The sequence below is a fragment of the Rhyacophila brunnea genome, unplaced genomic scaffold (assembly GCF_057557595.1).
Source record: "Rhyacophila brunnea isolate RB1 unplaced genomic scaffold, BYU_Rbru_1.0 scaffold_19, whole genome shotgun sequence".
NCBI classification, from domain to species: Eukaryota; Metazoa; Arthropoda; class Insecta; order Trichoptera; family Rhyacophilidae; genus Rhyacophila; species Rhyacophila brunnea.
The window spans coordinates 469,569-483,012 of NW_028232848.1; the positions used below are offsets into that span (position 1 = coordinate 469,569).

General features: G+C 33.2%; 1 protein-coding gene across 1 annotated transcript in view; it reads right to left on the minus strand.

The window, feature by feature from the left end:
- Window positions 1–463: 463 nt before the first annotated feature.
- LOC147072628 (neutral alpha-glucosidase C-like) overlaps window positions 464–13,444 on the minus strand; it is a 103,125-nt gene continuing 90,144 nt past the window's right edge. The window contains exon 8 of the mRNA XM_085946248.1: window positions 464–523. Within this exon, the coding sequence (XP_085802374.1) occupies window positions 464–523 (60 nt within the window). The remainder of the gene's footprint in view (window positions 524–13,444) is intronic.

Here is a 13,444-nt window from a genome sequence, read left to right on the forward strand (position 1 = left end):
GCTACTAGATGTAATATGATAATAAGTGTATGATATTATAATATTCATTCCCAAAACCCGATATTCATTTTTATCATTTAAATAAATAAATAATTACAAGATAAAAAGAAGTTTTTATATACAACGTTTTTAAATTTTCTGTTGAATCATATAAACTTGACTTGACTAGCTTAAACGATCAAAAAATGTTGTACTTGATAGAAATAATATTGAAAAGTATAAGGGTAAATGTAGGTACTTCCTTAATAAATTCGTAAGGGTTCGTTGTGTTGTTTGAAGGTGTAACTATGGCGAAACCTGAGCTCGTGCCTGGCTCACCACAATAGCTCACTGTACACTGATAGAGTCACGGAAAGCCGTGTATACCGTTGTCAGAGCAAGCAAGACTACTATGCTGAGTCAAGGCCAAGCTGGCTCAAGGTTAACTGATGTTTCTAGGCCGTGTGTCGCCTTATATTACCAACTAGGCGACCCTTTCCTCGTCGTCCAGCTGATAAGGCCAGTGCGCTTCGGTGGGGAACGCCTGATAGTGGGAATGCGCGATGGTGGGGGCGCCCGCGTTGACTGTAAGTGACGACCAATGTGCGAGCGAGAAAGTATTCGGAGACCTCGCACTATAAATGTCATTTTGACATTGATATTGATTTTCATAGTAATACACGTATATATTAATAATTTAGTTGCTAGGACCCCAGTCCCCTAGCAACCAATAAGAGTGGATTGGAATACGGATTTCTTCCGAAATAACTTTTCATACAAAACAGAATTAACTGAAAATGAAATTAAATCTACTTAAAGATGGCTAAAAGTATTTAAAAAATGCATTGGCATCGTGTTCTGATATATTCTAAAAGTTTAAAATGTCTAGCTAGTCGGGAAGTTAGTTAAAAATCGATTTCAAGATTTGTACCGGATAAACAACCACTGGACAAGTAAGAATATAATAAACCTAATAAAAACGTTGTAAAATGTGTCGTTAGACGACAAAGATGCTTGGTAAAGTCACAAACAAGAAAATGACAGTTATTGAAGCTAATGGCCACACCAGCGTTCGAAATGGAAAAGTTTACGAACTGGAACGCTCGACTATTTTCTGTAGATAATTACATAGTTATCAAATTTTATGTGTATTTTATAAAAAATGAGTGTGTCAGAATTTCTATTATATGGCCTGTCTAGCTCAGACGGTCAAAATATTTTTTTCACGAGACGGAGCGATAATTTTACCAATGTCACGAGCCGAAATGGCACTCCGGTGCGCTTCGGTCTATTTCGAGCCCTGGGCCATAATAAACCACACCCGATTTTATTCGGGCGTATCACAGGACCTTCCGTTTGGATGTATTATAAAAAATTAAATAAATTAATTAAGCTTAGTGATTATTTTTGAAATAAGACGGGAGCAATGTAATTATTCAAAACACTACTGTTCACACCAAAGTGTAGTTTTTAATAAATATGATAGTTCAGTCCAAATCGCTTGAAAGTGTAGGTAAAATATAATTGGCACATGTCGGCTTTTAAGTATTTTAAAAAGTATTTTTGTATTTTTTTTTATTTGTGAAGTCATCTTTAATGTCCAATCCTAATGTTTCATGACAACTCCAACAAGCTGGTGACAGGTCAATATATTACATTAAGCCAAAATTTAATCCGATAAGTAGAATCTGATCAAAGTAGTATAATATTGAACATACATAATTTGAAAACACCTACTAGATAAAATCATATTTGATAAAAATGCGAAACTCGACGGGATTTGAAACCGAACCATTGGTTTTGCGCCAATATGTGCATTAAACAGTAATTAAGATAATTATGTATGTATATTCAGTATATTATGAAATATTATATTCTCAAAATCTTGTGAATTATTCATTGTATAAAAGAAATGGTTTATTAAAAATAGTAGCATATTATTATTTATATATTGACGGTGTGTAAAGACAATAGAGACACCTTTAAACCGAGATATCTTATTAATTTAATAATTTGTGAATGTAATAATAATTGATTTTTGACGATATTACATTATTACTTCTTTAAAAATCTGAGAAACCTACCGTATGACTTGAATTCATATTATTTTTCACTCTCCAGGTTATGATTCAAAATATTTTGACCAGACATCGATCTATCCGTCAACGTTTGCTGCTGACTAGATAATGACTTTTAAATTACCACCTTTAAAATGCACGTTGATTACATTGATAGGCCGCCTGGTTATTACGCGCCAGGTGCGTCTTCAGCGTCCGAAGTATTCAATACAATTGCTAATAATTCTACTTCCTGAGGTACATAATATTTAAAATTCAGTCAAAAAATGACTGCAACTTTGTAATTTAAATAGTATGTAATTAATAATATTCATCATTATCATTATCAGCCGGGGTCGATGCAAATGCCGGATGAAAGCCTCCCCTAACTCTCTCCAAGCTTCTCAGTCCCCATTTCTTTGCTACCACGTACCTACATCCACCGAACTTTATGAGCTCGTTTAGTCACCGGATTTTAGGGCATCCCTGTTGGGGTTTAGTGTCCCCATTTCCATTTCATCGGTTTACTGACACCAGACTATCACATCGCGTTCTGTTGTCTGCTTCCTTATCTATTGGTTTATTTTGTATTCTTTACGCGTTATCCTCAACATGCGCCTTTCCATCCCACGTTGCGTTGATATTAGTACATACATGATTTATAATTGTCACCAAAAGTATGTAAACATTAACTATCTACTGTTAAATTGTAATGTTTTTGTCATAATTTATTAAATTATTTGAATACGTGTATTAAATAAGGCTCTAAGTACCAAAAAGTAGTATTGCCGTGGTTACAAAATACTGAGTCTTTGCAATGAAATTGTATGAAGCAGACCTTTTGAAAAATGTATTTTCACAGTGTGAAGCAATCTCGGCCAGCAAGCTATTTTATATTGAATGATGTTGACCACTGCATTGGTACTTACACTATTATAAATAAAATACGCCAACGGACTTACAACGTCGCCAGAATTAAATATTTTGCTGTATTTTTTTGACTTGCTTGAGGCACTTAGACCATAGTTGACGTTATTGGCGTTGGTATGTAGAACATTTTTCTATAAAAATGTCGACTTTTATTTTTTTGGTACTTAGCGCCTTAATTAATACACGTATTCATTTATAAATCAAAATATTTTTTATTTAGGTAATACTGAATATAATAATTATTAATATACAAAAGATTTATTAATGAAAGAGTTTTTACTGAAAAAAACATATTCATTTATAATTTCTATAATTTCGAAACGCTTCTGAAAAATATAACAATATAAAGCGCTTCAGAGAGTATTAATAAAACCAATAAAATAAATTGAAGTCAGTGCACATGGGCGTGATTCCCGAGGGCCGCAAGTTCGAACCTGCTGGGTGTCGTATTTTTTCAAAAAGTTTTTTTAGTGGTTACCTATATATTTCTCAGAAGTGTTTTCAAATTATATATGTTTAATAAAATAATGTTACATTATTAAGCCGAGTACTCATTAGCGAGCCATAACTGTGACTGTTACAGATACAGTATCTAGTAATGGACGATAAATAATTAGTTGGCAAGCCTAATGCCGTATCCATACTGGCAACAAGTAGCTGTCAACCTTATTCAATTTCGGTTAAAATAATTTTTGATCAAACAAATTTGGGAAATTTAATGAGATTGCCAGCAACCTCGTAAGATTAATTTACGATAATTATGATAGTTATCGTAAAATTTCTAAAGCAATTATGATAATTATCGTAAAATTTAATGAGGTTGCCAGCAACTTGTTGACAGTGTGGACACGACATATTACATATGTAATTATTTCGCATCTAGAGTTGGTTACTGTATCTGGAACGGTACCAGTAACGATTCGCTAATGAGTAGGTGGCCGGCTTTAAATCTTGTGAATAATTAATGTTGGTTGAATAAAAAAACATAGTTTATTATATTGTCCAACATCTTTCACTTTTGGATCGCTACTCTTATCATTTTATGTATACAAAAAATTAAATATTGTTATCATTTTCTTTAGTAAACTTATATATGATATATAATTCAATACTAATTATTGTTATTAAACAGGGTTCCTTCGAAACATCGACATTATATTATTGTGGCATTAATTAGACATAACTTACACAGTTATGAACCTTTCTACCTTCAGACGCGAGGCTTCTAACATAATAATTTTCCGATCTGTATCACGTTTGGCATAATATAAAGTCATTATAATATGTGGTGTGCTAATGACTTCAGTTCAATTTTAATTGCTTTGCAGAACGAGTATCAGCTTTTTGCTACATGTAAATTAAAGGATATTATGATTTAGATTTAAGTACTGTGACGCCCCCGTATGATCCCCATTTGGGTGTGTCTTTGTGTACCTGGAGACGCCCGAATCGGTATCAAAGCCAACAAATAATAACGGCTGATTGCGAAAATAATTAAAAAATGTAACCATATAGTATATTAACGTAAATAAACTCGCCGCTTTCCATCATAATTCCGGTGTATCAATTATTTACCTCCAAATCCTAAAACGCAGACGATAAACCAGAAAACAAAACAAAAAGTGACAGTTGAAAAATTCACACACACACGCAAAATGGAGGGAAGTGATAAGTGGCGCCCAACGTGGGGCTACGCTTCTTGATTTTGATCGTCTGGAATCAAGAAGCAGGTGGAATTTCTTTCACCCGAACACACACCCTGAGATCCAAACACCGGAATAGGAAACGGCGAGGAAGAAACATCCAGAGGCTTGCCTCTGGTGGCGCTCAACAAAATAAAATAAAAAAGCAGTAGAAAGAGGATGCTGCTAAAGCCAAGCCAGTGAAGAAAAGAGCAGAAACACCCGGATTGCGAAGTCATGGCTCCCGATGTACTCCCGACCAACTGCATCCGCCAGCGAACTTGGCCCACGGACGAGTGTATCGAGCAAGACCCTGGCTCCAACGAGGGAAAACGGCATCAAATGCCCTGCATCATCAGCCGCTTGAGCCCTCTTCGTCAACAGCAGCGTGTCTGTGAGCCTTGCAATCAGCCCTGGCCCAGATGCACCATGATGAAGAGAGCTACAAAGCGGCCTTCTTCAGCTGAGCAAAGCAGCCTCCATCAGCGGAAAGCAGCCAAGCAGCATCCTCAGCCATTAGCATCATAGATTAGTTATTTTTAAGTGTTTTGTGTTTGGAAGCGATGCATTTTAAGTTATTTCAGTGCTCGAAGTGAAAAATTTTACAACCCGGAGCGGTTGTATGAGGCAGAATGGCGTTCCGGTCCATTTCGGGCCCTGATATATTTTTAAAATTATTTTTATAAACTTTAAAGCCATTTTAAGTATAAAATTAAGTTTTCGCATATTATATTAGTATAATATCAGTGCAGTGCGTGTAATTCGATAGCCGCGGCAGGGCAAGCGAGCAAAAAAGGGGGTCGAGTAATGTGCCGGTATGCACTTTCGTGAGGGATCGACTGATTTTCGGACGGTCGCTGTTGGGAAGGCTGGGTGCGACGTCCTCTCTCAGCATCCGCCCGTACGGTAGGCCTGGGAGCCGCGAACCACTACGCCCACAAAGCGGCGTAGTGCTGCATCCGAAACTCTCCGTTTGCCGACGGTCCGAGGGTGTTGAGAGGGCTGGGCGCGACGCCCTCCTCTCTCAGCAGCTTTACGGTGGGCCCGGGAACCGCGAACCACTATGCTACAGTGCTGCATCCGAGTCTCTCCGGCCGCCGACGTACCGGTGGGGCTTCGATCCTTCAACGTCTAGAGACGCAACCACCCCTTATCAAGCCACCGCACTGTCCAGTTACACACGCTATCGTAATCAGCCCTTAGTTGGCCCGACCCCATTCGGGCCTTTCCAGAGAGGTGCGCTTGTGACGCCCCCGTATGGTCCCCATTTGGGTGTGTCTTTGTGTACCTGGAGACGCCCGAATCGGTATCAAAGCCAACAAATAATAACGGCTGATTGCGAAAATAATTAAAAAATGTAACCATATAGTATATTAACGTAAATAAACTCGCCGCTTTCCATCATAATTCCGGTGTATCAATTATTTACCTCCAAATCCTAAAACGCAGACGATAAACCAGAAAACAAAACAAAAAGTGACAGTTGAAAAATTCACACACACACGCAAAATGGAGGGAAGTGATAGTACCTACTAAAAGAAGTTTTGTTTTAAGATGTGAATTGCATATTTCAATCTTAGGTTTATTTATCTTCTTGAAAATAACTAATATGTTATGAAATGAATAATAATTACAAAATAAAAAGAACTTTTTATATACAACGTTTTTAAATTTTCTGTTGAATTATTATGCTCAATATGCTCAAACTTGTACTTGATATGAAGTAAATAAAAAACAAACAATCAAACAACCAAATATAGTATACTGAAATGTCATTTTAATATTTCATTTTGATTTCCATAGTAACGCACGTATATATTAATAATTCAGTTGCTAAGACCACCGCCTTAGCAACCAATAATAGTCTTTTACTTTTTACGGAATTTTCTGAAATAACTTTCCATACAAAACAGAATTAACTGAAAATGAATTCAATTCTGCTTAAAGATGGCTAAAAGTATTAAAAGAATGCATTGGCATCGTGTTCTGATATATTCTAAAAGTTAAAATGTCATGCTAGTCGGGAAGTTATTTAAAAATCGATTGCAAGATTTGTAATGGACAAACAAGAATACGAGCTAATAAAAACGTTGTAAATAAAATTAATGGTCTCTTGTTTAACATTGTAAATTTATAAAGTATCAATAGCAATGATGAAGATTCGTTAGTATCAGCAGCGATTTGCTTCGTCACTGATGGCGCAATTGATTCGTGAGCAGATTTAAAAGATGAATCAAAAGACTGCAAACCGGACACACATTTATTAAATTATACCGACATCTAAAAAAATATAATATGTATTGACTCTAATATTAAAAGATCATGCTGTTTGTCCAACCTATTTAGCATCACAAGAGTAACACTTTAATAGAGAAATAACAAGATAAAAAGAACTTTTTTTATAACACGTTTTTAAATTTTCTGTTGAATCATAATATAAACTTGACAATTCTATGTATTAATAATTTAGGACAAATAAGGCAATTGTCAACAAATCATTTATTTTTTGCTATTTTACAACAAACAAATATATAATACTAATGTCATTTTGATTTCCATAGTAACGCACGTATATATTAATAATTTAGTTGCTAGGACCACCCCCTTAGCAGCCAATAATAGTGGATTGGATTACGGATTTCTTCCGAAATTACATTTCATACAAAACAGAAATTAACTGAAAATGAATTCAATTCTACTTAAAGATGGCTAAAAGTATTAAAAGACTACATTGGCATCGTGTTCTGATATATTCTAAAAGTTTCAAATGTCTAGCTAGTCGGGAAGTTAGTTAAAAATCGATTGCAAGATTTGTACTGGATAAAAAACCACCGGACAAACAAGAATACGAGCTAAGAAAAACGTGGTAATAAATAAATAACACTTTGGCTAAGTGTATGTAATTTATTTTTAGTATTCACCAGTATTGAATTCAAATTTTGTGTGTTGTAAAAAATATCATTCAAAAGATTTTTATCTATTTTTCTTGAAATATTCTCTGACACTCTTCCTTGGAAACATAATATTTATTTAATTCAGTGTTTTTTTAACACTGCGATCATCCATCACCATGCTAGAGTTTATTGGCCATAATACGATCAATTAAAAGTAAGTATGTCATAACCAACATTTTACACAAGTAATACACAAGCAATTTGCTTTTAACTCTCGTTTTTAACTCCAAAGCAAAACTATTTGCATATGAACCATTAATAATTGTTATTGACAAAGTATTATTGGACGGATAATTCAACGTATCAGTAAATTATTTGTGTCGCCTTTCGAATTTGTTTTGATAAATACCTGTTTTATATAGATTAGTAGTTGAGAATATCCCTCTGAGGCGGACGAAACCGGTTCAGATTTATTCAATAAAAGTGGAATAAGAACTAAAAATAAATCTGTTTTATTAAATTAAATCAATACCATAACAAATTTCCACTATGAATTGACAGTTAACATAATAATAGAAATTTGATAGAAGGTTTTTACGATATTAATTAATAAAAAATAATTACAGAATTTAATTGAAATTAAAATAAATACTTAACTAACTAACTGACTAACTAACATTTATTTACTTAATGCTACGTTATTAGTCTACGTTGTCATTAGTGTGTAGCGACATAATACTCATTATTATAATCTTCTTAAGCCCCGTAACTATGTCTGGCAATTAATTAGTTAGCAATATTTGTAAGGATCCCCATCGCATACCTCCATTTAAAAGCCACTCTTTGTCATAGAATGATAATACTCGTACCAATACCTAATGATTAAAAAACACTGATACAAACGGCTGCTACAACTATTAATATATCAGCAATAATTAGCACAATTCAATGATTTTCTGATGATAAGAAAACATGACGCGCTGATTAAAAATTATGCAGTAATTCGTTCTTTCCAGTCGTATATTATTATATTTTTTCATTATAATTTGAGAATAGACTTTCATCTAAAAGTGACACTCAATTTAAAATTTTGTATATTTTTCCATAAATCTGACACAATTTATATTTTAATCAAAACAATATCAAATATTTTCGAAAAATACAACGTTCATTTGGTGGCAATTCATCATAATTTAAAAAAATATATTTTTAATACATTTCATCAAAATTTTGATTTTTTGTCTTGCAAATATGACCTTAGATGACTGGGCCTCAAGTCACGCATGACATTCGGGAAGGTAAAAAAGATCTAGTTGAATTTTTACAAGGCATAGAGATGCGAGCTGCATTTAAAATCATCTCGAAAACTCGAAGAAAACAGCTTTATACGTGTTTAGAGTGAGGGAAGTGCGGAAATAAGCTAACCCTCAAATAGGGTTGTAACGTCAGGAAAGGGTGAAGAAAAAATTATCCCTTCATGTTAGTTTTATTATTAAATAATGTAGGTACCTACTTGGAAAAATAGAACTACGTTTGTCAGGGCGTATTAGAAGTAGACCATTATGAATGCTCATAATCAGTCATTGGTAATTGATGGTAATTTTATATTAGGCGACAAAATTGGAGTGTGGTCATTGGGTTATGAAAATGATATGACTGGTATGATGGAAGTAACCGATAGATATTTGTTTATAATAGATAGATAGATCGATACAAAATGTGTAGAGCATTGCGGATAGTGTTGCACGAGACACAATGAGTTTTTTTTTATTTTTTTTACTATTATTATGGCCTAATTTCTCAACGAGTTGTGTGCATAAAACTTCCGCTGGAACGAATTTATCGAGGATCCAAACCGTCTCGTCAACCTCAAGAACCATCTGGTTTAGACCCAATACTGTGTAGTAAGGTCAGGGAACTACGTTTTTTTACACAGTGTTATAATTTTTAGTTGAATGAACTTATTTTTCGATCTTTTCAAGAGTTTCTGCGTTTAATAGATTGTACCAAATTATGATAATTAATAAAATGTGTTATCACTTGATATTCATAGAAGCGTAAATAGCAATAAAATATCAAACTAAATTCCTCCCTACTCATTACGTTTCCCCGTTAAAAAATCACACACCCTCCTCTCAATATTTATGACTTATACCAACTTACTAAGTGATAACACATTTTGTAAATTGAAATGTTATAAATAGGTACCTGATTTCAATTAAATATATTTTTTGCCATCATTACGATATTTATAGTGGTTTGCTTTTCAAATGAAAAGATAATCATCATGAGATGCGACTTAATATTAAGTTAATTCAGATGTTTTTAATACTGTTTATACTTAAACAAAACTTTTTACGTTACTGTTTTTTCTAGAGCTTTTAAAAATATTCTTTTAAAAACTTTTTTCTTTTAAATAAGGAAGATGAGAGCTAATAAAAAAATCTTCTCATTTGCATAAGATAGCGCTTTAGACTTTTTTTTATATAAAATCGATAATATCCAGTCTTTATTTCTTTTCCATTATTAGCGATTTGCAGAGAGAATATTTAATGCCTGTTTAATAGGCATTAAACTAGTATAATAATTTTATTAGGTATCTTTATTTTTCATTGATAGTATTTAAGTATTGTTTAAATATTCATTAAGGACGTAATGAATATCATTATAATTAATAAACAAAATTTATCTGTGTTTGTATTAATAATTAGTACCGTAGCTTGGCAGATTCTGCAAAGTATATTGAACAAGAGTAACCACTTATTGTATTGCATATTATCTTTCAGTGGTAACGTATGTGTACAAAATATGAACATTTAAAATAGGTCAAAACGCAAACACAACGCATCTCAGAGAGGCCCTTATAATATTCAAATTCTAAACTAAATGTGCAAAAGTCAAATAGAACTGGTAAAGTAGAGGTTTATTTAAAGTCTATTATGAGAAATTGTCAGAAGTCCTTGAGAGGACTTATTAAATGAGTAATATGTGAATTTACGAGACGTTAGAAGCAAACCAGCGACTTACGACTTTAGAAACAGACTGTATATGAATGTATGCAAAAGTCAAAGGAATATTATATAATATTATGAACTTAGAATTGCAAAATAAGTTGATAATAGTAAATTAACCATAATACACGATATTATAATATATGCATAGACGAGAAAAAGAACGAGTCAAATCAACACGGAAAATATAAGTTCACATACTTCAAAGTGTTTCAAAACTCAATCTTCTGTTGATTTTTCTGAGTAATAGTGGTGGCTTATCTGTATTTCTTTTTTGCGTACAAATTTTTATTGTATATTTATTTTCATTGCTTGCATAATATAAAATCTAACTTTATATGTGTTGATATAATATGTATTCAGTAGTCATCATTAAAAGGTGCCTAAAATCCAATATTTAAAGCTATTAATGTAAAAAAGTGTGCACATCTATACGGATAAATTTTTGCTACATTTAGATCTATTGCAGAATTTTTAAAGCATAATAATTCTTGTACATCCATAATTAATTTTGAAAATACTTCTGAGAAAATAATATTATAACCAATAGAAAAAATCGTTTTGAAAAAAGTAAGACACCAGGAATCGACCCTGCGTCTCTCGGGTATATAGTGCCCACGCACATAGTCCACTATGCTGAAGGAGTCATATTACTTAATTGTGACAAATTTTAACTAATGGCTTTTAATATTCACTGAAGCGCTTTTCAAATTGAGCGATCGACTTTTGTATTTTAAATCAAAGTAAGTATTGCTTTAATTAATAACCGACGTCTCGGATCACTCCAAGATTTTTTATAATAATTAACCACGAAAACATTTTTACCACAACTTTTAAATACTAGTTTATAGATTGTTTCACTTTTGATTTTTTTACCTACAACTGATAATAATTGTATTTATCACTTAATTCAAATCATTTTCATAGTAAAATATGAGCTATGTATATTTCAGTTTGAAGCTCCTAATATGCTATTTATTCATAAGTTTTCTTTATTGACCACCGATTTCCGAAAACTATTTCATTTCGTCCACCCGCCTTGTCGATGCTCGATCTCGATGCCTTAATTGTACATAATCTCCACTACATGGTTTCTCCATCTGTCGTGTAGGATCCTTAAGATGTGTCTTTCTACTGCTATTATATATAATACATGCCATATACAAAGACTTACACGCCAAAACGTTGTAGTCCTAAATTCCATAGTAGGTAGTTTAAATTAAAATCCACACTGGATAGGGACAGATGGAAGGAGCTGTTGGAGGAGGCCAATACCCACACCGGGTTGTCGCGCCCCTGATGATGATGAAATACTTTTAAAATAAGATTTTTGTTACAGATACGATTGTACATGAAAATAATATAATTCAGAGTAATTTTATTATTACCCATTCAATTATTCAAGGGTTATTCGCAACCCCCGCAATTAAACCACCACAAGATCAAAATTATAGTTTTGAGTGAATACGTTTCATAGTCTAACATTCATAGTAGTACATGTAGAAAAAAATCAATATCCCAAAGTCATCAAATACTATAATATAAAATAGAAAGAAACAGCGTTTTAGTTGCGGAACTCAATGCTGGATTATAACAATGTATTAGGTCCAAAGTTTGGCCCACAGAAACACCTGTATTTCGTGCATCTAACAGCTGTCATCACTCTTTACTCATTAGTGTTACACTTGCAGTAAGAAATTTACCTCCCGATTAATTTGAGTAATAAGTCCATTATTATTTAACATTATTCATTGCAATATTAAAAAAAATATTTAGTAAGTGTAGTCGTGCCGCTTATATTTGCCAATTAGCTTTAATTAAAAAAAACTCGGATGAGATATCACAAGCACACGTAAGAAACGTTCTGATCAAATTGAGGTGCTTGTCGCCTACTGTCACGTGACGTCACAGTAAGCTGCTGTACGGGAAAATACTGTGTAATATCGTTTTTCTTGTCGTTTAAAATTTTATCAGACTGATGCTCCCATTCCGTAGCACATTTTGAACCTTTAAACGATCATTGTCAGTTAGCAAAATCTGCCGAAATCACCAGAACAACAATGAGATCATCTCACATTGAACTGCACTGCATCGACATCTGCATGACTCAATGAACGTTTTTATCATTTTATACATGCCTACACTTTTCGACTGTCATATCAAAATCACGTTTTTTTGTTTTTACCGATTGGCACTATGTATTTGCTATAAGAATGTTGTTTATTATCTATGGTCCGCAGGTTGGATTCTGTTCGCAGATGTCGCAGGTAATTTTAACGCACGCACACGTAGAAACTGTTAAAATTAATTGAAATTAGCATAAATAATTAATAATAATTCAAATTATTAATACATCATAGTTGGCACTCTTCATCAGTGTCATTCTTCAGTGAATATACAGAGATGGTGATAGTTCAAAATATTCTGCAAAATGACGAAGCCATACACAAATTTTTTTAAGAGCGTACTTCAGTGAAACGGCAAATTATTTTCAACAGTAGGTGCGACGAAATTTCTCACTAGTCGCCAATCGGAGACCGACCGTCGAGGTGTCTGCAGGTCGATTTGCTTTGTCATGACGTCGGATGAAAATATTCTTAAATCGTTTAAAGATGACTAAAAACACTTTACGTATGTACTTAAAAAAGAAAACATGTCAATGAATATACTATTATTATTAGTAATATAACAATAAACATAACATTAAATGGACGCATATTGGATTTTTATGACAAATTATATTTCGTTCGGCACGCGTCATTTGCACAAGCCACGATCTTTTTAGACCATGCCTCAGCTGAAGTATAGCTTAAGGTTATAATATAATTGATTAACTATAATTAAATTAGGTTAAAATTAGGTAAGCTTTATTTGATTTTTAAAAATTATTC